The 24,395-nt window shown below is 45.8% G+C and overlaps 5 protein-coding genes across 7 annotated transcripts; 3 read left to right on the top strand and 2 right to left on the bottom strand.

The window, feature by feature from the left end:
• Positions 1 to 264: 264 nt before the first annotated feature.
• Positions 265 to 8,718, top strand: LOC108146003 (E3 ubiquitin-protein ligase listerin). The gene is made up of 14 exons (XM_017271757.2): positions 265 to 368; positions 432 to 1,225; positions 1,295 to 1,474; positions 1,534 to 2,572; positions 2,628 to 3,935; positions 3,992 to 4,224; positions 4,284 to 4,467; positions 4,528 to 4,803; positions 4,866 to 5,300; positions 5,372 to 5,483; positions 7,498 to 7,709; positions 7,986 to 8,177; positions 8,259 to 8,426; positions 8,485 to 8,718. The coding sequence occupies exons 1-14, from the start codon at positions 321 to 323 to the stop codon at positions 8,542 to 8,544; spliced, it is 5,241 nt and encodes a 1,746-aa protein (XP_017127246.1). The 5' UTR covers positions 265 to 320; the 3' UTR covers positions 8,545 to 8,718.
• LOC108146006 lies at positions 5,302 to 7,431 on the bottom strand. 3 transcript variants are annotated; one of them, XM_017271760.2, is made up of 3 exons: positions 7,041 to 7,431; positions 5,894 to 6,477; positions 5,302 to 5,834 (listed from the first exon to the last, which is right to left on the bottom strand). In XM_017271760.2, exons 1-3 carry the CDS (start codon positions 7,322 to 7,324, stop codon positions 5,500 to 5,502), a joined length of 1,203 nt encoding a protein of 400 aa, XP_017127249.1. In that variant the 5' UTR covers positions 7,325 to 7,431; the 3' UTR covers positions 5,302 to 5,499. The 3 variants fall into 3 exon arrangements, with proteins under 3 accessions (XP_017127249.1, XP_017127250.1, XP_017127251.1); XM_017271761.2 differs by having other exon boundaries at positions 5,894 to 6,428; positions 7,041 to 7,321; XM_017271762.1 differs by having other exon boundaries at positions 7,037 to 7,229.
• A 103-nt stretch (positions 8,719 to 8,821) lies between the features above and the next one.
• LOC121467122 lies at positions 8,822 to 9,559 on the top strand. The gene has a single exon (XM_041708380.1). It carries the CDS (start codon positions 8,968 to 8,970, stop codon positions 9,430 to 9,432), a length of 465 nt encoding a protein of 154 aa, XP_041564314.1. The 5' UTR covers positions 8,822 to 8,967; the 3' UTR covers positions 9,433 to 9,559.
• Positions 9,560 to 9,679: 120 nt separating this feature from the next.
• LOC108146004 (dynactin subunit 1) lies at positions 9,680 to 15,494 on the top strand. The gene is made up of 4 exons (XM_017271758.2): positions 9,680 to 10,089; positions 10,151 to 10,342; positions 10,899 to 12,822; positions 13,692 to 15,494. The coding sequence occupies exons 1-4, from the start codon at positions 9,742 to 9,744 to the stop codon at positions 15,293 to 15,295; spliced, it is 4,068 nt and encodes a 1,355-aa protein (XP_017127247.1). The 5' UTR covers positions 9,680 to 9,741; the 3' UTR covers positions 15,296 to 15,494.
• A 102-nt stretch (positions 15,495 to 15,596) lies between these two features.
• LOC108146005 (fibroin heavy chain) lies at positions 15,597 to 21,737 on the bottom strand. The gene is given in 6 exon segments (XM_017271759.2): positions 15,597 to 16,354; positions 16,947 to 17,193; positions 17,264 to 17,610; positions 17,942 to 20,782; positions 20,785 to 20,845; positions 21,732 to 21,737. Coding segments are annotated over 5 exon segments (3,501 nt in total). The 3' UTR covers positions 15,597 to 16,354; position 16,947.
• Between the last annotated feature and the right edge of the window lie 2,658 nt (positions 21,738 to 24,395).

Genomic DNA, 24,395 nt, shown 5'->3' with positions numbered 1-24,395 from the left:
CCATAAAAACTAATTTTTCATACTTATAAAGCTACAACTTGCTGTTGCAACTAGTATTCGCCCTGCAATTCGGTTGGTACTTAGTATTTGTAAAGTGGAAAGTTTGGAAAGAGGGCATTAGGATTATGTACCTGCTACATCGATGTTAGGAAACGACGAATATTGGGCAGCGCTGCGGCAGAGGGAATGCAGAGCAGAGATGGGAAGACATCGCCGTTGCCCAGCCAATCATCGATAAGACCGATGTTTTGAAAACATCGATGACACCGATGTAACATCGATGAGTCGCCACATGTAACCTCTAACCGAAAGAAGAAGAAATGGGTGGAAAGACAAAACAAGCGCCGCGCACCAAAAATAATGCAAAGGTAAGGCGTAATTGGGCCAAAATATAGTATTTAACCATGAATTCTGCCCTCCCGCACACTTAGCCCTCGAGCAGCAGCCGCACAGCCGAGCTGCTGGGCAGCTCCACGCCCATTTTCGTGGGCTTCTCGGCGCAGGCGGATGGCGGTGGCCTGGTTCCATTTGCTCCGGGATTCGCCAGTGCCGAACAAATGCCCGATAGCTTCGATGCGGCCATCAGCCCCCAAACGCAGATCATTCTGCGCAAGCTGTCGAAGAAGGACCCCATGACCAAGAAGAAGGCGCTGCAGGAGCTGCACGAACTGATCGAACAGTCGGACGTGGAGGCCCTCAAGAACATCCTGCCGCTGTGGCCCAAGTACTATCTGAATCTGGCTAGCGATCCGGAGCACAATGTCCGGGAACTGACACAGACGGTGCTGCAGTTGCTCATGGCCAAGTGCAAGAAGGCGATGGCTCCGTACCTCAAGTTGCTGGTGCCCGTCTGGCTGGGCAGTCGCTTCGATACCTATGCTCCTGCGGCCAGCATCGCCAGCCAATCGTTCCGAGACACCTTTGCGGGCAATGCCAACCGCACCCGCGAGGTTTGCCTGCACTGCCAGGTGGAGATCCTCGAGTACGCCACCCGCAACCTGACTTTCCACACAGCCGCCACTCTGTCGATCGGGAAAAGTCTCACGCCGGAGGAGGCGGAACAGAAGTACCAGCGCGTGGTCATCAGCAGCCTCAAGCTGTTGTCCTTCTTCCTGGAGCAAACGGCACAGACGGAGGAGCTCAGTCAGGTCAAGGAGGGATTCGTAACCCTGGTGTCGCACCAGAAGTTCTGGAGCTTTGCCAAGCACAAAGTGCCGCCAATAAAGTGAGTAATCTTACAACTTGTGAAATTCGTAATATGAATCATCTTTTGACCAATCTAATTATGATTTAGGGCCGCCTGGTTTGAGTGCATCTATCATGTCCTGCAATCTGTTGCCCTCTTAGAGGTAATCTCGCCCCAGAAGTCGCAACTGACTACCCTCTGTTTCCAATTTATAGACGATGCTGATCCCGTAGTGGCTCCTCACATTTGGGGATGTGTTTTGCTTCTACAAAGTAACTACGAAGATTGGTAAGAATATATACCCCTACTATATTTCCAAACTTTTTTTAAATAATTATAATTTGCAGGTTTGTTCCGCTCAACATTCGCAAGGCTCTCCTTCCCAAACTGTCGTCCCTGCTCCGCAATGGTTTCAATCGCAATGCCCAGGCCATCTGTCCCAATCTGCTGCCATTTCTATCCAAGATCACGCCAGACTCCCTTCAAGATTTCGATATCTACGAGTTCTATCAGCGCTTCTTTGACGACATGAAACTGGCTGTCACGGAAAAGTTCGATCCCCCGCTGCCCAAATCCGATTGTACAGTCATTCACAACGCCTATTTCGAGTGCCTGCGTTTCCTGCTCCAGCAGATCAACAACAACAAGGAACGGGATCAGAAAGTGGAGGAATTCGCCTCCAGCTTACTGGAGAACAATGTACTGGACCCCATTAGTTGGCTGCTGAAGAGCGACAGTGCGCATGTGAAGATCTTCTTCCAGCACAGCTCTGCACTGGTAGCCTTCTGGGATCGGCAGATTAACCAAAGGCTGGACAATGGTGGCTTGTATGCCAAGTTGCTGAACCAGTTCTGGACACGCATCTTCGAGCTGGTCACCCATGATCTGGCTGCTGAGGAGGTCAACGAGCAGCTGCTCTCACATGTCTTGCTTTTGGTTCAGGATCTGCACATGGCTAATCCTAGCTTGGAGTCTCCCAGTGTCAAGTTTGTGGAGGAGCAGGATGTTAAGGTGGAGAAGAGCGAACCCACGACGCCAGTTAAAAAGGCCCAAGAAGCTGCGGCTTTTATTCAAAAGGAACTGAAACAGTTAGTTGTGAAGCTGGTCAGGATCTGCCTGGAGAAGGCTAAAAGCAGTGGGACATGTAGTTCCTCTTCGCGTTACATTGAACAGATTCGCACCCTCACCAAAATGTTCTCCGATGCCGGCTTCTACAAGAGTTTAACCGATGTCGGAGATCTGGGAGCAGCGCTGGATAAATTTGTTTCACTGCTGGAACCACTGAATGACGACGCTAGCGAACCTGTGCTGGAGATTGTATTTGAGATTCTGCCACTGCTTGAGTCGGAGCCACGCTTTGGTTACATTGAAAACACCCTCATGAAGGTAAGTAGCAAATTTAAAAGCTGGAATGTATTATAACCTGATTAATTCGCCATAGCTCCCACAACATCGCGTGCAGAACCTACTTCTCCACCGATTGCTTTCGTATCCCCTGTGCACAGAGCCCGCCGTGAGGCAGATGCTCAGTGGTCCGGAAACTTGTGGCGTGATTGCGCGAATAGCGGAGGAGGTTGTGTTGGACAATGATCGGGAGAAGCTGAACCTGCTGCACAAGTGCTTCTTCCAAACGGACTCGGGAGACATACTCATCAATGCTGAAACTGTGGATAAAATACTGCTGGCCATGTGCGGACCCCTGGAGCAGCCTGTTGTCGACGACAGGGTGGAAGTGTGTGGCAGCTTTATTGCCCAGATAATGCCTGTGATTTGCAGCAACGACAATTCTTCGTTGCGCGTGCGCCAACATATCTTTCTCAAGCTGTTCCAATTCAGTTTGGAGCATCGGCCTGAGGATTATTTGTCGGAGGATACTCTGTGGGAAATCACCACCTGCTGGCAGGATGCGCTGTCTAGTAAGGACATCGAAATCGATAATGAAATGCTAAATAGCTGTGCGGAAATTGTGGAGGCTTTGGCGAACTCCGTCGAACTCAAAGCGGATAATCTGGATGGCATGGCGGAGGCAATGGCCAAGTTTGTCATTTGCTCGACGGAAAACATTGAGGAAGAGAGCAAGCGCTTGGAACGCATTGATGAAACCATAGCGTCTCTTTTGGATTCCCCCCTCAAGACACCAGAAAAGGTTCAGAAGTTCGAGAACCATTGTGTGCTCCTGGAAGCCTTGCAAGGATCTGTCAGTGCGGGAGTGCCCTTCGAAAGCGCTTCCCTGGCCAATGATGAAATCTTACCATTACTTCAACGTTCCACCCTTAACTTTTCCACCATCCACAAGCTTGTCTATCAATTCCCGCCACCGCAAAACCCAAATGATCCTGAAGATGAGTTGACCGAGGACTACTGTGATCCCAATGCCGATGTGCTCAAGAATTGGAACGAACCCTTGATTGCCGAACTGCTGCAGTGCATTCGAGTGGCAGGCACTGCAGAGTGCTGGCTGGAAGTGTCGGAGCTGCCATCATCGGTGGAGGAACTAGTGCTGATCCTGTCGGCGAAGGTTCAAAGCTTTATGGGCAACAGCAGCGATCTGGTTGGCATAGTCAAGGAGCGTCTTCAGCAGGCTGCAGTGCAGCAGTGCAGCGTAATAGGATCTCGCCTTCTGAGCTACTTCACTTCTTGTCCGCAGTATGCGGCTTTCGAAGAGAGTGCCTGCATTTTGCTGCACGAGGATCTCTCCGAATCTCTGGTGACGCAGGGAGCACTCAAGACCTATGTGATGGCACTTCAGGTGAGAGGTTTGAAATCATCCAAAGATCGCAAAGTAATTCCTCATTTATTTTGCAGTTTCTGCTGCCAAAGCTTTCGCAAAAGGCTATCAGTCTCAATTCGGCCATTATGAGAACGGAACCACCCGAGATTTGGGTTAAGGCAGCCGTCTTCCATTCCCTTCTCCTGAACAACTTCGAGGCCGAGGTCAATGAGCAAACAGATCGCAATATCATTGTATCAGCCGTTCAGTTTATGACGAGCATTGGGGAAAGGCAAGCCATCCAAAAGGATTTACTCCATTACAATGTGTAAGACCATACGGATTTCTTAGGTTCTTTGTTTTGGATTTAATTTAAATGCTTTTTAGGGAAATACACAAGCAACCCTACGAATCAGTTATCAATACAGTGGAGTTTATCAAATTGCTTACCGAAGTTCTGAAACGGTTTCCCTACGAACTGGGCATTAAGAACTGGGACGCCATTCGCATTGGTCTCAGTTCATGGGTGCTATCTGTTTCCAAATCCATTGCTCAGTTCAATGATCCAAAGGTAGGTTTTCTGGTAAAAACTAATTTTTTAAATGTACAAACCTCTGGTTTTCAATTGCAGACCTCTCTTTTTGTGGCGGCTGTTTATCAATTGTTTGCCGCCTTGATTGAATTCATTCACTCCGAGAAACAAAAGAGTTCAACGGAATTACTCAAAAACATGATCGATGAATGGGACTCTTTGTTTGCCAAGGAAGTCAATGTGGTGCTCTTCAAGTCGTTTTATCAACTAACTCACGAGGCTACTTTGGAGCCAGGATTTCAGGCCTGCTATGAGGCTCTACTGGAACGTCTAACACCAACTTTAGAGCTGCTGGATTATAGTTTTGTTTATGCGGTATTGTATAAAGATTTACTTTTGATTTGACTATTGATTGACTAATGCATTTACGTTTTCAGTTCTGCAAGTCAAACAGCAAAATCAGTTTGGACCACCTCTGCAATTTCCTGTTTAAGCAGCTCTACAACTCCCAGCACTCACTGCGCTTGAGTGCTGTTCACTCCCTTCGTCAGTTAACGCCACACTTTGTGGCCGATGACATTGAATTGAATGAGAAACAAAGCGAGAGTCTGGATACCACTACCTCGATCTCCAAGTGGCACTTTCTCAATCGTTTTGAGGATTACCTGACACGCTACGATAGCCTGATACGTAAATACCTGGACGAGTTCACTTTCAAGCTGACGGAGCTGGAGGATCTCGAGGCCATAGACAGACATGATGCACTAAGCTACCTTCTCCTATGGGACTGCATCATCAATGCCTGCGCCAAATCTCCGGTTGCATTGCGAGCTGTCTACACCAATTGGCTACACGACAACAAATACGAAGAGGTTGGAAAACAATACTTAAAATTTACTTTTGATTTGGGTCTTACACTACAAATTTGTTGCATACTTTACAGAATTTTCTACATTTCCTTTTCCGCGCAATGCCAGTGGACATACTTAAGAATCACGGGGCCAAGGTGCACAGCAATGGAGTCTACAAGGAGCTCACTTGGACACAGCTGAAGGGTAAGCTCTAACACAACTAAGCAAGCAATGTTTCCTCCGACATGTCGTCATTGTTAAGAACGTCGGTCAAGTAGCCCTCCCCATAACCATAATCGTCATATTCGGCGCCTCCTTGTTCCACATCCTCCATCATTTCATCTGCTCCCGGTTCATCGGATACAGAAATGAAATCTGACAGGGGCACAAACTGTTCGGGATCGTTCTCAGCCATCATCTGCCGTTTGACGGGCATCTGTTGTGGCGCCAAGTAAATGTTCAAGTTCGATATGAACTTGTTGATCCAAACGGTCAGGTTGTTGGCCAATATGCGCTGATACTCGCGTAAATTACTAGTCGTGTAGAACTCTTGATCTATTCGGGGATTTAATTTAGTTATTAGCACAAAGTTTTGTTTAAAGTACTAAGCTCACCCGTAAACTCGCGAAGTCTTTCGAGGATTACACTACAGAGCGGAGAGTTTTCGTCCACGATAAACTGATCGTTGAGTAGAAAGTCCTTCATTTCCTCGAAGAGGACGCAGATGATCTTCTGCATCTGTTTGCGTTGGCGCATCAGGATGCGCTTCTTAAGCCCCTTGCAGCGGCGTTTGTGGAGGCGCCTCGCCGCCCTGCGCTGACGCATCTCCTCCTCCATATACTCCAGTGCCTTCTCCATGCTCATTACCTCCACCGGCGGCTTGGGTTTCATGTGGTTCTCCAGAGCGGCTATGTGGCGGGGCGAGAGGTACTCCTTGAAGAAATTGAAGGTGTCACTCACTCGCATCGGATGCGGATCGGCCAGGCGCTCCACCCGCGCTGTACATTGGTTCACGAAGATCTTCTTGGTATAGTAGTGTGCCTGCTTGGCCAACTGGGGCGAGGAGAAGTCCTTCTTGGGCGTGGCCAGGAAGCATATGTGCTCCTCCCGGGACAACACGTCCCGGTCGATGATGATCTGGCCCGTATGCTGGCAGGGCACATAGCAAGGATGGTAGCGGGGACAGACGCAGATAAATCTGTGCGTTAATATGTGGATAATGGTTTAATTTTCAAACTATGAAAAATGACAAGCCATAGAAGCATTTAATTATTTTTAGCAGTCTATTAAAGTTAGGTTTTAGATAGGACAATCTATTGGTTCTTACTAAAATTTTGGAATTTAGTTTTGAGAATTAAGATAAAAGAACTCTTATTAAATAGGTCTGTGTTCACGAGTAAAAAGAAAATACGTTTACAGAAATAAATTTAAATATTTAGTTTGAATGTTTTTGGAATAAATTGTAATATCTAATGTAATTTAAGCTTTCGTTTTTACCTTTACCCATTAAATATTTAATTTGAATAATTTCTGAAGAGACTTCAATAAATAAAAATGTAGTTTAAATTAAAACCATGTTATGTTATGTTATATATTTAGTATAAATATAAAATATACAATTTTGGAAACAATAGTCAGGTATTTATGTAGACTATTCGATTTTGTTTGCACCAGTGTTATAAATACAACTTTTTTTTAAGTATATAGTAGAGGTCCTACCCAATGTTTTCAGTAAAAATTAAATTAAATAAACTTACTTACCTGTACAATCCCTGGATCTCGTTGGTGGGATACTTGACCAGGCGGCGGATGCGTTTGGCACGGGACTCCCGCACATGGACCATGGCCAGGCGGGCGTTGAGCTCGTCCGCCACGGTGGGCCCCTCCTGAAGGGGATCTTTCGGAACGTGCTCCTTGCGCGTTTCGCATTGCGTCTTCAGGAAGTTAATGGCCTCGGCCACCGTTGTCTTTTCGCCCTCAAGCTGAATGCGCTTGGGCTGCGGCATTTCGGAGGGCATTTCCTTGAAATTCACTGGCTTTGCCATACTTTCTAATTAGGAAAACCAAAAAAACTGAAGGAAAAACTATTTAATAAATTGAACGACAGCAGACGATCGAGCTAAGCGAACGCTTCACTATATAAACATTGATTGTCAAACCAAAATAAGTTACACAGCCTGGCTTGCCTTGATTGATCCATTCGTCTTACATTTTACAGATCGTCAGTTGACTCTGGAGCGTTATGTCTGCCATCTGTACACGGAGGTGCTGCGCAAGCTGCCGGCTGTGGTGCGCAGATGGTGGAACACCACCCAATCGAGACAGAAGAACTTCGTGGACAACCTCACCACCAACTATGTGAGTTCGCTGATTTGCAGCGAGGAGCTCAAGGCGATCGCCAATCGCAAGGAGAAGCACGAGAACATGCAGGTAAGTGGCTGAGAGTGGATCTTTGGAGTCCTTAAATCATTTCTGGGGAGGCTATGCGCAAGGAAAACACCACAGTGATGCTGATCAGCAGTATGGTGATGACAATGACGCGGAAGATTTCAAGGGTCACCATATCTCTGCTAGAAAGGATATATACTTTATTTTCTTGAAATTCTTTAGCCCTAAATTACTCTGGACTGACTTTACATCCTAAATACGCAAAGACTACTTAACTTACATATAATTTATATAATTTATAACTTTTCCTACTTTTAGGTCACTGTTCACTCCTCCACCCGCGAAGTGCTGGCAGTATATGCCATTGATGAGGCCCGCATGGAGCTGGTCATAACCTTGGCACCCAATTATCCATTAGGAGCTGTAAAAGTTGAGTGCGGCAAGCAGATCGGTGGACGAGCCTCCTCCCGAAATGTGGGAATGCAACTGACCATCTTCCTGACACATCAGGTATACATTTATATGGTTACCATAAATCAATATATATAAATCTATCTATAAATGTAATAATGTAATGTAATTTCCTTACAGAATGGCACCATTTACGATGGCCTGACCATGTGGAAAAACAATCTGGACAAGAAGTTCGAGGGCGTTGAGGAGTGCTATGTTTGCTATACCGTCATCCATCAGGACACTTGCCAGCTGCCCAAGCTCACGTGCAAAACCTGCAAGAAGAAATTCCACGGACCTTGTTTGGTAAGACTACTCCAATGTGTTTGCACTTTCTCAGGTCTAAAAGTATTTTTTCCTTTAGTACAAATGGTTCACCACCAGCAGCAAGTCCACTTGCCCCATTTGCCGCAATGTCTTCTAGATGGAGTATATATATATATAACATACATAGGAATGTGTATATATGTAACAGCTAAATCTTAGTTGACAACACGTATTATGCAAAAGGCACAACCAAACCATTCGATTTAGGCAATAGTTTCTGGTCTCTCAAATTGTAAATCAGCAATAATAATAAATTCGTACAATGTTTAAATGTTCTTCGTGAGTTGTTAAGTGCATGGATTGATTTTATTTGATTGTAAATAACTTTATTGCGCATTAAAGATTTTAGAAATATCAATAAACCAGGCAAAAAATTTGAATACGAAGTAAGCTTATGTAAAACAGTTCAGCAACCATTTCAATATAAGGCTACACAGTGTATATACAACTATTTTAATTTACAATATTTTGAAATGCTATAGGGGTTTTAAGAACTTTTCTAGAAGATTGTAATTCAATCATGGGAACAAGAGTAAAGGTTATCGGCACCTGTCCATACTGCAATCGTTATGTGTCCAGAGACTTGCGACCTATTAACACTCTGACACCACGGGATGCGAAGAGGATTTCTCAACTGATAAACGCGGAACCACCAGCTCCAATTCAGTTGGATTCTGAGGAGGAATCGGAGGTGCGAGTCTCAAGGAGGAAGGAAACCACTCAAGAGGAGTTACAGACGAATGCTGCAAGGGATGCTGAAGCTGATGAAAACTCTTTGGAAGAACTAACAGAAAACATTTTGAACTTGGTAGAGCAGGAGTTTGCCCGTAGTCCGGAATGCAGTGGAGCATCTAGGATTTCAGAGGAGAATGCCGGGCTCATCGTGGCCATGTTGACGGAGGAGCAGCGTATTATCGATAAGATTGAAAGGCGTGCACTTAAACGGGATGTTAAAGAGCCGCCTGCCAAAAGGCGAAGGTGTTAATTAATGGATACATCACATGCAGGCGGCAATAACTTACAAGCATTGTAAAATCAACCGCCGTATGGGAGGGCCGCCCACGTGCTGACCTTTCCACCCAGCTGGAAATAAACCTCCCTTTTTGCGCATGCGCCTTGGAGGGTTAACTTTCTTTCGGGGTGGGGCCCTCAGCACATGATGACTCGCCTTCGCGAGTCGGTTTTGCTCAGCAGTGCAGTTTTGCAAGCTGCTAACTGGGATTACACACGCCATCGCCTCATCCAAGTGGACTGCGTTGGGTCCACAGGATGACGTAAGCGCCGTGCTTGTACGATGAGCCCCCGGGAACTGAAACTTGGCCAGCGTGTTGAGGTGACGGGTAAAAATCTGCAGGGTAGGATTGCCTATGTGGGACGCACCACCTTCGCTGCGGGACTGTGGTACGGCGTGGTTCTGGACGAGCCGCTGGGCAAGAATAATGGCAGCATCCACGGCAGCATTTACTTCAAGTGTCCCCCAAACTGTGGCCTCTTCGTGCGCGCCCAGCAGCTGGTGAGGATTGCAGCCGAGTTGCCCCCCGGAGCGGACGACAATCGAAAAGCCGATGAAATGCAACGCGACGGGGCCAGAGCGAAACTATCGAGGCGGACTGGCGGCGGTGGAAGGTCCGTGGAGGAGCAGGTGAGTGGTGCAAGTGGAGAGTACATCAACTAGATATACATACTGCAACCATTTCCTGCAGGATAACCAGAGGGAGCAGGTGGCCAGCACTTCTGGCAAAGCGAAGGCGGTCACCCCATCCACCCCATCCACTTCATCCACTCCATCACCGCAGCACAGAAGCCGGAACGTTCAGTCCTCCAGGGAGCAGGCATTGGCCAAGACGTCGGGCAAGTTCTTGGCGGCTCAGCAGCAACCTTTGCAGCTTCCAAAGGTGAGTTGAGGGTTGAGAAAAAGGTGGTATCCGACTTCTAACCAAAATATAGGTCAAGCTAAAAATTAAAAAAAAAATTCTTTTTAATGTTAAGATTATTTGTGAGTACACCTTAATTGAGTTTATACAAAAAGAGTCTACCTTTTAATCTATATATAAAATTTTAGGTACAGCTGCGGTCAAAATAATAGTTTTTTAGCTCATTAAAATAGCAAGCCATAATAGTTTAAAAGCAACTTTTGAAAGACTGAAGCAAATATACAAATTTGGATTTTATCATTAACATAATTTTAAAATATTTGGTAACAGATTGAATAAAATAAACATTATTTTAAAATTAAAAAAAAAATATGTGATATTTTTTTATCTTAATAAAATTATAAAGATAAACGAGGATTTATTGTTATTTTCTAAAATTGTAAATGAAAAAGTGAATTTAGAGGAAACAATATCAGAGTTCTTTGTAGTCCAATTTTGTTTATTGGTAAGAAAGCCCGTGAGCATTCATAAAAGCTATTGTTATTATAAAACTAAATCAGTTTTTAAATTTCTTTAGAATCCAATGGTGTCAGAAGGCAATGCAAGACGTTCTCAGCTGGAGGAAGTTGACAAAGTAAACATGTCTCCCAAGAAGTCCTCAGCTACTGAGCAGGCCAAAGAGCTGCCTAAGCAGGAATCCAATGATGCACCACAGCTAGTAAGAAGGGGAGATGAGTCGGTTAAAAAGGAAGAGGAGCAGTCGAGCAGGGAGCAGTTGGCCAAGCCAAACCAGGAGACGAATGCCAATCCGCTGCAGACAAGCACAATTGGTGAGCTGCCGGCACAGAAGGCCGCTGGTCAACTGATACCGCCCATTATGACCTGCAACCAGAGGCGATCCACATCCTACACCCAGTTGCGACCGACGAGGATTAGCCAGCCGAAGCCAACCACGGCACAGGCGCAGAGTTCCACGGCCCAGCTCACTTTGGCCATGCCGGTGCCACTGGCTTTGGCACCCAAACGGAGCAAGACCAGCATGAGTCCCACTAGCTCGATTAAACGGGCTGCTCCAGCTGCCTTTGTGGAGCCACGCTTCCTGGAGATCCTGAGGCCTCAGTTCACGCCGGGGCCAGCTCTCCGGACGCCCAGCTCCGTGGCTCCACCTCCACCCGTGGATAATCCAGAACTGCGGCAACTGAGGGAGGAACTTCAACTGTTGAGGGGGCAGAAGAGCGAGGATAAACTCAAACTCCTGGAACTAGAGCGTATGCGGATACAGAACGAGCAACTGATGGAGTTCAAGTCGCAGATCATGACGCAGCAGGTACTGCTGCAGAGGGAACTCCAGAGATCGCGACACGAGCTGAGGGAAGCCCAGGATGTGTCCTCGAAATTCAAGAGGGAACTAGACGAAATAGCCGAGAGCATAGAACTCCTAACGCTGGACAAGGAGATGGCGGAGGAGCGCATGGAGACCCTGCAAATGGAACTGGAAATGGCTCAGGAACGCAATGATGAACTGAGTCTGGACGTCGAGATCCTCAAGGCGGAGCAGGAGGAGCAGCAGGGTCAACGCATCGAGAAGAGTGAGAAACAAAGCGGTGGCGGTGGAGTGATGACTACCACCCAATCCCCTGGCGAATTCCTACGCTTGGAGCAGTACAACCAACGACTGCGCGAGACAGTGGTCCGCTTGAGGGACACCCTTGCCCAGGAGAAGCAACTGGGCCAACGCACGCACAAGGAGCTGGAGACCAAGCACTCGGAGATCAACGAACTGAAGAGCATCAAGGAGTTGCTCAGTCGCAGGGTGGACAACATGGAGGTGCAGCTGATGGACCTGAAGGAGCAGGTCGATGCCTCCCTGGGGGCCGAATCGATGGTCACCCAACTGGCCATGCTGAAGCTAGAGCTCGAGGATCGCGTGAAGCTGCTGGAGGATGAGGTCAACGAACTGGAGGCCCTGGAGCAAATCCAGGAGCAGCTCATCGAGAGCAACCAGGAGCTGGAGACCGATCTGCGCGACGAGATCGACAAGCTAAGTGGTCAGGTGAAGATCCTGGAGCAGCAGAAGAACGCCGCCATGGAGAGTCTCTACGACCGCGATGTGACCATCATGAAGTTCCGCGATCTGGTCAGGCATCTGCAGGAGCAGCTCCAGCTGCGGGCCGACGGCACCCTGTCCATCGAGGACTTCAGCAGCGCCAACGAGTCGCAGCAGGAGGAGGGCTCCAACCAGAGCCAGACGGACTACCAGCACATCTTCAGTGTGAGCAAGGCCTATGGCCGCGCCCTGGAGCAGCAGATCAAGACCGTGGAGCTGCGGCTGCAGCGCCAGCACTTGGAGCACGTCCTGGCCTTCGTCCCCGAACAGTTCCTCCTGCGCGGCGGCGAGCACGATGTCGTCCTGGTCATGCTCCTCCTGGAGCGCATGAACGAGAAGCTCACCATCGTCTGCCAGGCCATCAACGAGAAGTTTCCCACGGCCTGTGAGTTTGGTGAGTGTTGTTTAGTCAATCTGTTGGATTAAGGAACTGCTTTAAAATCTTCCCTATAATTTTGCATTTATATTGTTTTGGATAAAATAATATTAAAATGCTTATACAAATTTTGGCAGTCAAAAATAAGTTATGCTTCTAATCTCAAAGACTTCTAAAAATAATATTTATAAATTCTTTAATAACTGATAAAAGCAAAACATTATTTTTGTTTTTCTAATTATTAGTTTATTTATATATTTACTATCCTAGTGCGACAAGGTTAAGCTTATATATATTGCACTAGTCAAAATGAGCTGATGAAATGTGTTGTTTATAATATTTTTAAAAAATGTAAGGGGGCAAGCAATATATTTTATTTTTTAATCTTAAAAAATTATTGACGTTGAAAATGTTTTGGGAATAAATTAGACATGAAGACCGCTATAACTAGAGATATACAGTGGATATTTTATGACATTTGTCGATTTGTTTTCAAAACTTAGCAATATGCTAACTATTACTAGAGTACCTGTAAAAAAAAGGTCATGGAAATTAAAAATAAGATTTGTTTATATAACTTCGACCATATACATATTGATAATCATTATCAACTATTCGATTCTTTGCGGATAGAATGTCAGGGTCTGTAAAATCCAAAGGCTAAGAACCCACGCAGATCATTTTTTGCTATGTCGTCCACTTTTTGGCTTACAAACACATACAAATTTGAAAGATAAAGTTTTTATAAAATTATTTTGATATACAGATAAAAGACTATTATTACTATGTTGCAATAGTTTAGAAAGAGTAAGGAAATATTATAAAATGTATAGATGAGGCATCTTTATATGGTTTGGTATTAAATAACTAATATTTGTAATTTACAGGTCGCGATGCCATCTTCGAGGGCTACTCGGTGCAGCGGTACATATTCCGGTCGCAGTGCCTCTATCTGCTGAAGAGTCTGCAACTGGTGCTGCAGCAGTTCCGCCACGGACTCACCCACTGCGACTACGAGCTGTGCACCCATGCGGCCATCTACCGGAGCGACCTGGAGGCCCAGGAGCAGCAGCTGGACGAGTTTGTGCGGCTGCTGAAGACGGGCCAACTGGATGAGCACACGAACTGCGAGCCCATTCAGCGGGTTCTCCACTATGTGAGTGGATTGCATCAGAATCTGATGCCACCGCAAACGCTTGTGGAACTCCTAGATGAACAGCAGCTGTATGAGGCTCTGATTGAGGTGTACGAGGCGGGATTGGATGCAGTGAATGCGAATGCTGGACTGATGCATACCATCATACAACTGGGCCACGAGCAGACGGCCTCCTTCAGTTGCATGCAGCTGCTGATGGAGCAGAGCTGTGCCCACAAGCAGAAGCTCAAGAAGCTGCAGCGGAAATTGGGTGGCAGCAAGACGGCTGCCTGGACGGGAATGCAGTGTGCCCGGTATCAGAGGATCCTGGAGGCCAACGAGGCATTGGGAGCCCTAATACGGCTGCTGGGCTCGACCGCTCGAGAGGCCAGCAGGGATTCCAATGGGGGAATAGCCCATGAGAAGCTTTGGCGGATGCTGGTGCTCAACTACAATAAATTCGCACCAAGTCAGGAGAGCCAGGAACCCAGGGAAGTGGATGCCTACAGTCAGTGGTGCATGCAACTCCTGGAGGAGCAGCTAGACGAGCTCTTCACGCTGCTAGAATCCACAGATGTGAATACGGAGTATGTGCGTCATCCCACTAGCAATACACTGCAGGAAAGGGCTGCCCAGGTCAAAAGACACTACGAGGATGTGAAGAAGCTCGAGCTGACTGTTAACGAACGGGACAAGGAAGTGAAAAGCCTCAAGTACATGGCCAAGATGCGGCAGCAGGACTTCTCGGAGCTGCAGGTTCGCAAGGAGATGGCCGAGAAGCAGCTGAGCAAGCAATGCCATGTACTGGCCGGCTTCGCAGATGCAGTGGAGCAACTGGAGCAGTCCATTCTGGCCAAGGAGGCAGCCCTGGGACAGGCCTTGAACATACTGGCGGATAAGATATCCATCCTAGAGCAGTCGCAGCAGCATTGGCAGGAGCAGCAGATGGTGGACAATGCGTGTGTGACCAGCACCACTAAGAGTTCCAACCGAGAGATGAACATGCTCCATCAGGCCCTGCGCCAGGAGCGATCGCTGCGAGTTCAGCTGCAGGGCACTGAGATGAGGAAGACCTTTGCCTCCCTGGAGCCACTGCATGTGCCCCGCTCTGGGTGCCAGGAGTTGAGCAACTTGGACAGGGAACTCCGCTCGCTGAAGAACCAGTGGCTACTGGCCCACCTGGAAATGGGTTCCACTGGCGCACAGCGACGCACGGAGATCGAGCTGCAGGGCAGCCGCATCCTGCGACATATCTTCCAGACATATTGCACCCATCATCCGCATCGGGCCAAAAACACCGACTTTGGACTCTTCATTAGCGAGGATCTGCGCAGAGCATTCGAACAAAATTTCTAGCTATACGAACATTAGTATTCGAAATGTATCTCGGTGGTCATAGCAAAGGTATATATGTGATTCGCGGCTTATATAACAAATTAATATACTAATAGTTATTTGTACGAAACTAGATATTATATAAAACTGTACAAATATATAGTTCATTTCGTGTTTATCGGGCAATAAACAAATTTACATTACGTAGATCAATTAGAAATGACAGTTTTGATTTTTAATTATCTAAAAAGAAAACGAATTTGGGGGTTTATTGATTTTTTTATAAAATAAACTAATAAACTATCCAAATATGGCCCCACAACAATATATTACCAAATATTCAAATATTACGTTATTGCATAATATTATATGCATATATATGTATTTCTGATCTGGGGTATCTGGGCAAATTTTAATTTGAAATTAATGTTTACTTAATAATTTTAAATAAGAGCTTCTCCACAATCAGGAAACAAAACTATACAAAATATTCCCATTACATTGTTTTGCCAAATATATAAGTATTTAATTATTTCAAAAATAATATATTCGTATTATTGGTTTCAGCGAATATATTCTTTTGGTTTGGATTTATACCAAATATTTTAAGTAAGTGACTAAGGTCTTAAAAGCAATCGAGGTTCTAATATTGATGCCAATCAATAACACATTGAGCCAATCTCATTGTCGAGCACCCCCGACTGTGGCGTTCTTAAATGTCGTTTATTTGAAATTAACATTTTACAAAATATCAATATACAATCCGTTTATGTACAAATACAAATAGTTGGGCCTAATAAGAGGCGCGCAGTTTGAGATGAGAGCGGCGCAAGCAGTTCAATTAAACGAAACGCTTATCACATGAGCACAGTATCGGGGGATCCAGAGTGGGCGTTGTGGGCGGTGTGGACGGTGTGGGCGTGGTTGGCGGATATATAGTCGGATATTGGATATATCATGGCAAGATGGCGGCCGTTGTGGGGTTTACATAAATACGTTTAATGTATAATGAGAAGAAGATTGGATTTGAGGCTATTTACAGTTGCTGAACGAACAAAACAATTTGCGACCTGTGAAGAACTGTTAAACAAAAATGTATTTGATCAAAAAACAACATTAAATAATAAATTAATATTACAAAAAAAAGGGGTAGAACAAACTATTGCTTTTCTGGATTTAATAAACTTAGATTATCAATTAGATTATAATTGTAATCCAAGTTAATAATTATAAGATTAATATTTATAACTTGTCAATAATTAGATAGTTAAAAGATATTTATCTAAGCTGATAACAATTAAACTAATAATAATATTTTGATAATTTCAAGAAAAGTAAATTTGTTTATTTTTTAAATCGATAAGCATTGTCCTAAAAATATACAGTCTCAACTAAAATATTTGGTTAAAATCCACTTTAGGGTTTTTATTTTTGATTTTTAATTGACATCGTTTTTATTTATAAATATTAGTGATTAATAAATGTTTTTAAAGAAATATAAGCAATTTTAGAATAACGAATAGTTTTTTAAATCCTTATTAATGCATAGAATAATATCATAAAATGAATTTTTGATGTACCAGTTTAATGTTTTAATAGCTTACATTTTTATTTTAGTACAACTTTTCCAAATTATTTTTTAATTTGTATAGTTATTCTTCTGGTTACTCACCTCACGACTTGGCTTCCGTCTGGCGCTTGGCCACAATTTTGCCCTGATCGCGACTGTTGATGACCTCGGCATGGAAGCCCGTCTCCCAGTCGGCGTAGTACTTCACGGTGCGCACATTGCCGTCGGGCTCCACCAGGGAGTACTCGCCCTTGACCACGTCCCCGTCGCGCTCCTCCTTTTGGTGCTTGTTGTCGCCCGTATGAGGATCGTTTACGGCGTATTCGAAAGCATAGCGTGGATGGGCATCCTACAAGAAAATAAAATCAATTTTAAATTAATAAATGCATATATTCATCGTGGAATCATGGCAAACTTACAAAGTGCTCCAGATGCTTCTCGGGCACTACCTTCAGCACGGCATGCTGAGCCACCGGCGCCGACTTAAGGTAGGCGGTGGCTGCCACGGGGGCGTGGCTGCTCAGCGCTGGCACACTGGGAGCATAGCGATAGAAACCGGCTCCCAGCGGTCCGATTCCACCCACTCCGTGCGAGTATCCACTCAGGGAGGAGTCCAGGTGGGCCAGCGAGGAGGTGGCCGGATGCGACAGACCAGATCCGTGGGACAGCAGACCGTGGTAGCTGAGGGCCGGGGACACCGCACCATGACCCAGCGAGATGGCTCCGTAATAGCCACCACTGTGATCCGCTCCATGGCCTAAGTTACCTGAAAGGAGGAGTGTTGTCAATGGTAAGTGATTTCAAATTTAAATCTTAACAAATAACTTGAACTAATATGCTATATATATACATATATAATATGAAATATTTGACTTTAAGGAGATACTTAAGGTTAAAAAACAAAATTCGTATTTTCCAATTAATCTATTGTCCTTATTATTTTATTTTTAATGAATCTAAGGTATTTTTCGCTTTAAAAAACATTTACAATTTAAAGTTTTTTATGATTAATTATCTCATTTTGGTTAACTATATAATTATTTCTTAGTTAAATTGATAAACCACTTTTTTTTAAGAAGAAAATCCCTAAAACTCACCCGCATGAATTCCGTAGCCGGTGCTGGTGGCCAGTTTACCTCCCAAGGAGTAAGCTGGAGCCGAAGTCAACTTGGTGAGAGGAGCGCCCAGAAGAGCTGCTCCGTGTCCATGTCCATTGCCCCCGTAACCAAGTCCCAATCCCAGTCCCAGTCCAACTGGCGAAGCCACCTTGGCGATGGCATGACCTGAAGCAATGGCCACAGCTGGCTTGGACACATACTGATGGGAGACTGCTCCCGAGCTGTAACCCGCTGCACTTCCTCCATACCCAGTGGCCACTTTGGTGGTCAAATGGGGAACGGAGGCGACGGCATGTCCCGTGGACAGGTGGCTCACTGCAGGAGCTGCGTATGTGGCCACCTTGGCAATTGCAGGAGCAGCTGCGATGGCCAGCGCTGGCTTGGACACATACTGGTGGGAGACGGCTCCGGCACTGTATCCCGAGCCACTGCTTCCGTATCCATGGCCACTGGACAGCAATGGACCCGCTGAGTAGGTGGAAACGGCAGGAGCGGCATACGAGGCCACCTTGGCAATGGCAGGAGCAGCTGCGATGGCCACCGCTGGCTTGGACACATACTGATGGGAGACGGCTCCTCCGTGCCCGGATGCTCCATAACCAGTGGCCACCTTGGCGGGCAGGGCGATGGCCGGAGCAGCAGGCAAGTAGGTCTTGGACAGAACGGGAGCCACTGGTTTCGAAACATACTGATGGGCGAGCAGGGCTCCGCCATGTCCCGATCCGCCATAGCCTGATCCGCCATAGCTAGTGGCAATCTTGGCGAGACTGGGTGCCGAAGAATAAGTGGCGATGGCAGGAGCAGCATAGGTGGCCACCTTGGCAATGGCAGGAGCGGCTGAAATAGCCACCGCTGGCTTGGACACATACTGATGGGAAACAGCTCCTCCGTGTCCGGATGCACCATAACCAGTGGCCACTTTGGTCACCACAGGAGCAGTGGCATATGTGGCGATGGCAGGAGCTGCATAGGTGGCCACTTTGGCTCCCGATCCCGAGACTCCATAGCTGGATGACAGCTTGGTGATGGCCGGGGCGGATGTGTAGGTGGCCACCGCCGGAGCAGCGGCCACAATGGGCTTGGAGATGTACTGGTGGGACACATCGGCCGCCTGACTGTAGGAAACCTTACTGAGAGCAGGTGCCGCCGAATAGGTGGCTATGGCTGGAGCGGCATAGGTGGCCACTTTCGAGATGGCCGGAGCAGCATAGGTGGCTACCTTGGCGTTGGCAGGAGCTGGCTGGGAGACATACTGATGGGAGACGGCACCTCCATGGCCGGATGCTCCATATCCAGTGGCCACTTTGGTCACCACCGGAGCTGAGGAATATGTGGAAATGGCTGGGGCAGCATAGGTTGCTATCTTGGCAGGAGCAGTGGCAATGGCCACCGCTGGCTTAGACACATACTGATGGGAGACAGCTCCTCCATGGCCGGATGCTGCGTAGCCAGTGGCCACTTTCGCGGCGGAGTAAGTGGATATGGCTGGAGCGGCATAGGTGGCCACCTTGGCGATGGCCGGCTTGGACACATACTGGTGGGAGGGGGCACCCGAGGCACTTACTCCGTAGCCAGGAGCCGAGGAGTAGGTGGACACAGAGGGAGCAGCATAGGTGGCCACTTTGGCAATGGCAGGTCCAGTGGAGTAGCTGGCAATGGCAGGAGCAGCATAGCTGGCCACTTTGGCAATGGCCGGGGCTGGCTTGGACACGTACTGATGGGAGACAGCTCCCGATCCCGAGGCTCCGTAGCTGGTGGATAGCTTTGTGATGGCCGGAGCGGACGAGTAGGTGGCCACCGCTGGGGCAGCATAGCTGGCCACCTTGGCAATGGCGGGCTGAGCCACATACTGGTGCGAAAGAGCTCCCGATGCAGTGCCTCCGTAGCTGGCGGCCACCTTGGTAACCGCCGGAGCCACAGCTGGATAGGCGGCCACTATGGGCTTGGAGAAGTACTGGTGGGACACATCCGCCGCCTGGCTGTACTTGGTTATGGATGGCGCATAGCTGGCCGAGTAACCGGTTCCATGGGACGACAACAGTGACGAGGTGGTGGCCAGCTTAACAGCCGGCGCGGAGTAGGTGGCCACCTTGGCAATTGCTGGCGCCGAATACGAAACCGATGGCGAGTAGGTGGCAATCTTGGAGATTGCCGGCGAGACCTGGCCATAGCTGTAGGCCGGAGAGCTGTAGGTCTCCACCTTGGAGTAGCCAGGAGTGGCCTTGGAGTAGGTGTACCCAGGTGAGCTGTAGGTCTCCACCTTGGAGGTCACCGGTGGCGCATAGTAGGGAATGCTCGAAAGCGCTGGCGAAGAGTAGGTGGCCACCTTGGATACAGCCGGCGTGGCCGAACTGTAAGTGTATCCCGGCGAAGTGTACGTGGCCACTTTGGTGAGTCCCGCCGATGGTGGCAAATAGGCGTTGTCCAGCTTGGTAATGGCTGGCGAAACCAAGTTCTTGATCTCGATTCCAGATGGCACCACGGTGGCGTACTTGGCGGCTGGCGACTTGTCCGCATAGGTGATGCCACCTCCGTACTCCGCCGATGGAGTGAACAGGGTCTTCTGCACCGGAGCAATGTACTTGTCGATCTGGGCAATGCCCCCGTGGGACACGCCCTCGATTCCGGCCGTCGACTGGTAGGAGGCGCCTCCACTTCCCACCGAGGTGTGCAGCAGGTGGCCGTTCTCCGCGTACGTGGAGATCGCCGGGCTCTGGCTGTACTTGGTCACTCCCGGCGAGATGGAGAACTTCACCTCCGCCGGCGGCGGATACGCGTAGCCAGCGGTGGCCGCGTGCACGCAGGGCAGGATCGGGGGGCCAGAGTGGGCGAGGGATCCGCCAGAGCCACGCTGAGCAGGCCCAGAAGGGCTACCAAATGGAACTGAAATCGGAAGGGTAAACATTAAGTCAAACAAAGTGAGTACCATATTTAAATATAATATAATCATAGGGTTATAAAAAAAATTCATTCTAATTTATTTTACTATCTAAAGAATATAAAACCAAGTTGGATAAAATGTATTAATTGTGTTTATATATGTAAGCCTATATATTAAAATATATATAAATGGATTTTTCAGGATTAATATACATTATTTATTTTTAATAAAAACAGAGACTTATAAATATTTAAAAAATTATGTTTCTTGTATTACTCGACATAAATTAAAGAACCAAATTAATTATTCACAAAACCTAAAACACTCCTAAATATATTTTTGGTACCCACTGCGCCGTACTAAATTTAGCCCAAATAATGAAATATGTATAAGTGCATATATTTCAGGATTAACCTTTAATATTCAAAACGTACCTAAATTTCAAAATTTATTAACACTTCAATAATATCATACGTAAAAAGGATATTAAATAAGATAATTAATTAAGCAATGTAAAGAAATTTTTAAAGATATTTGAAATTTAATTGATGTAATCCACTTTTTACTATATTTATTGTGTTATTAAACATTAAACTTAAAATGTTGAACCACTTCAAAAACACAAGAAAGCTCAAAATTAATAATAATACGTTTTGATACAGTATATCCTTTAAGTTCAGTTATTTGGCAAATATAAATTTACAATCAAACATTTTAAAGGTGCATTTCTTTATATATATTTATGCATTGGACATAATTTTAATAACTTTATTGTTTTGTTTTAATAAACTTTAGGAACTTCACCCTGCACAAAATGTCAAATTTGTAATTCGCCATTGTCCTTTTTTTATATTTGTAATTTTTATTATTTATTATCAAAGGACCCACCTTCATAATTTCACTATTCGAACTTAACACAGGCGACAGCTGCTATTCGTTTGCAAGGACTCACGAACTAAATAAAATCTTTGTTCAGTAACACAGCATTTGCACACTTTTTCTCAAAAAAGAATTCACAAGCTTTGCGATCCTTGATGGTTCGATTATATTTGCTATGGGTTTTATCCTTGGGCGGCTCTGAAAATAATTCGCATCGAGCAAAATACGCACAGGTCACAATATATATATATATATTTTTCGTTTTCCGATTTGCTTAAATTCTAACAAGTACGGCTCGAAATGAAGTCGATTCGAATCGAATCGAATCGAAACGGAACGGATCGGAACGATTCGGGATGTAGAGCAGAGCCACGCGGCCGACTGGACTGGACTGTTGGCCAGCCCGGCCCTATAATCGCTTATATACGTTCGGTCAGTTGGCCAACAGTCGCGAAAAAAGCTCGCACGCATGCGCAGCAGCCACGCACCAGTTTGGCGACAAAGCGACAAAAAAAAAACAACCAACTATGTTACTATATGTGTAGCAAAAGAAAATGCAACCAAAAAGATCAAAGATCTAGTTGCAAGGAAAGAGGCACGAACGAAGTAAAGCTGCGACTTTGGCGCGTGCAGATGAAGAATTGATGACTGCTGCTCGACTCCAGATCTCTCGTTTGCTTTGCCAGCTTTGTTCTCTCCCCGTTGAAAATTGAAAACTGCCAGCCGAAAGCTGAAAACTGAACTGAAAACTGAACTGAAAATTGGCGAACTGCAACCTGCGCCTGCCTGGCCAATTGTCTGGGCCCCACCTTCGCTGAGAGCCTCAGTTGGTAACGTTTTATTAGATCATAGTGGCGAACGCCTCGGCTCAAAACGTATAAGCCGATCACAAAATGCGCGTGGTGCATTGTTGGCCAAGTCAGCGGTTTATTTTTTTCTCTGCTTGCTTTCGGCCACAATTTTATTTCGACTTTTTTAAAGATTTATTTTTTTTTTTTTTTGCATACCCGTATGCTTTTAAAGCGACTTAATTTGATTTAGATTTTAATCGCGGCCATTGCGTGTAGCTCTGGAAAAAAATAAATGCATACGCAATTTGCTAGAGGCCCCCGAACCGAAATAAAAAAAAAAAATCAAGAAAAAAAAAGAGAGCAATGTATGTGTAGAAAATAAAACAAGAATTGTGGTATTAATGTCGCTATCAATAAATTTTGTCTGCCCGTATGTGTGCGCAATCATGCGTGTTGTGCGCCTTGGGCCTTGATTGTGCATTAGTTGGCTAAAAGGCATTGCATTGCCACATCATAATGCGATACAATGTGTAACTAATAGAATAGCCGGGAGATATGGCCAAAGTGTTGACTTGTCGGCAATTAAGGTCACCATGCATCGAGTGTCACCCTCTGTGCGAGGGTGGGTATACACCAACTCCAACGCCACACTTATAGTGGTATAGTGGTAATATGTCGAAAGAATGGCCAACCCAATGCGTTAACATGTCTGATAAATCGGCTGGCTGACAAGCGATTTGAAGAAACATGGCCAAGAATTTGGGGTTAGGCTGGCATCGTTTTTTTGTGTTATTTATGGTGTTGAATTTGAAGATAATTTTAAGTCATTACATTGGAAAGGATGCTTGTTTATAATTGACAATTTAAAACTTAAATTTAATTTCATAAATTATAACTAAATATTTTTTAGATTTGACAGAGAAGTGGGTCTTATAATTCTATGTCATTTTTATTCTTATTGCAATGATTAATAAATTTAAGTATTTTTTTTGAAATTAAAAAACAATACAAATTCAAAGAGTGTTGTAGCTTTTTTAAAACTAAAAAAGATAAGGCGTTTAAAAATGTAAGTAAACTTATGACTCTTATTAATCTAAGGCCACTGAAGATATTATAGAAAATGCGCGTTTTATCCGTTTTTTCACTACCTTATATAATAAAAGCAACCATAACTGTGCCATTTAATGCGGTGATTACTAAACCGTTTTTGGCCAAGTCCAGACATCGCCCACGAGTTTTGTGGACAACAGCTTGGCAGCCATTTCACACAAGGTGCGGAAAATGCATTTCCACTCATAAACACCGACCATTGGGCTACCTAAAGTCATAATTTTGCCGCTTTTGCGACTGCCCCGCTGGCATCACGCATACGCCATGTTGTGCGCTCACACAGAGCTAAAAATGCCAAGCCCGTCGGCCTTTCTCAAAAAAACACACGCAATACTTGCACTCTAGCACTAACTTAACTGGTTCACGATACACAAAAATATTCATATTCACTGAGGCTTGTAGAACTCTTGGGGCGAGAGATTGGCCGCTCGATTATGCACAAAACATAAAATCGACGATTTTATAAATATGTTTGGCAAATTTTGAAATGTTTACGCAGCGACCCGGTCAACATGATCGCAGTATTGAATGAACGACAAACCATCTAGATATAGGATTCGCCGCCCGTTACAATATTGAATGTAAATGATCCGGCTGGGGCGAAAATCAAGATTTTTCAATTAAAAAGGTGAGGGGTGAAGGAGGTGAGGGGTTTTACTTGCGATTTGATTTCGTCATGATGTTAAGTAGGCATGGTCGTGAGGCAGCAGCCATGGCCAGCTGAAGCTGAGGCTGAATCTATATAGTTACAGCTCTACAAAGTCCGCAGATC

The sequence above is a fragment of the Drosophila elegans genome, unplaced genomic scaffold (assembly GCF_018152505.1).
Source record: "Drosophila elegans isolate 14027-0461.03 unplaced genomic scaffold, ASM1815250v1 contig_208, whole genome shotgun sequence".
Classification (NCBI taxonomy): domain Eukaryota; kingdom Metazoa; phylum Arthropoda; class Insecta; order Diptera; family Drosophilidae; genus Drosophila; species Drosophila elegans.
The sequence above is the reverse complement of the archived record's forward strand: the minus strand, read 5'-3'. Positions and strand labels throughout refer to the sequence as shown.

Coding starts and splice junctions, on each gene's coding strand:
- LOC121467122 (XM_041708380.1), top strand. CDS start 8,968: ATGGGAACAAGAGTAAAGGTTATCGGCACCTGTCCATACTGCAATCGT.
- LOC108146003 (XM_017271757.2), top strand. CDS start 321: ATGGGTGGAAAGACAAAACAAGCGCCGCGCACCAAAAATAATGCAAAG. Junction 1,475..1,533: donor CAAAGTAACTACGAAGATTG/GTAAGAATATAT, acceptor TATAATTTGCAG/GTTTGTTCCGCTCAACATTC. Junction 5,484..7,497: donor CACTTGGACACAGCTGAAGG/GTAAGCTCTAAC, acceptor TACATTTTACAG/ATCGTCAGTTGACTCTGGAG.
- LOC108146004 (XM_017271758.2), top strand. CDS start 9,742: ATGAGCCCCCGGGAACTGAAACTTGGCCAGCGTGTTGAGGTGACGGGT. Junction 10,090..10,150: donor GAAGGTCCGTGGAGGAGCAG/GTGAGTGGTGCA, acceptor CATTTCCTGCAG/GATAACCAGAGGGAGCAGGT. Junction 10,343..10,898: donor AACCTTTGCAGCTTCCAAAG/GTGAGTTGAGGG, acceptor AAATTTCTTTAG/AATCCAATGGTGTCAGAAGG.
- LOC108146006 (XM_017271760.2), bottom strand. CDS start 7,324: ATGGCAAAGCCAGTGAATTTCAAGGAAATGCCCTCCGAAATGCCGCAG. Junction 6,478..7,040: donor GAGATCCAGGGATTGTACAG/GTAAGTAAGTTT, acceptor ATTAACGCACAG/ATTTATCTGCGTCTGTCCCC. Junction 5,835..5,893: donor AAGACTTCGCGAGTTTACGG/GTGAGCTTAGTA, acceptor ATCCCCGAATAG/ATCAAGAGTTCTACACGACT.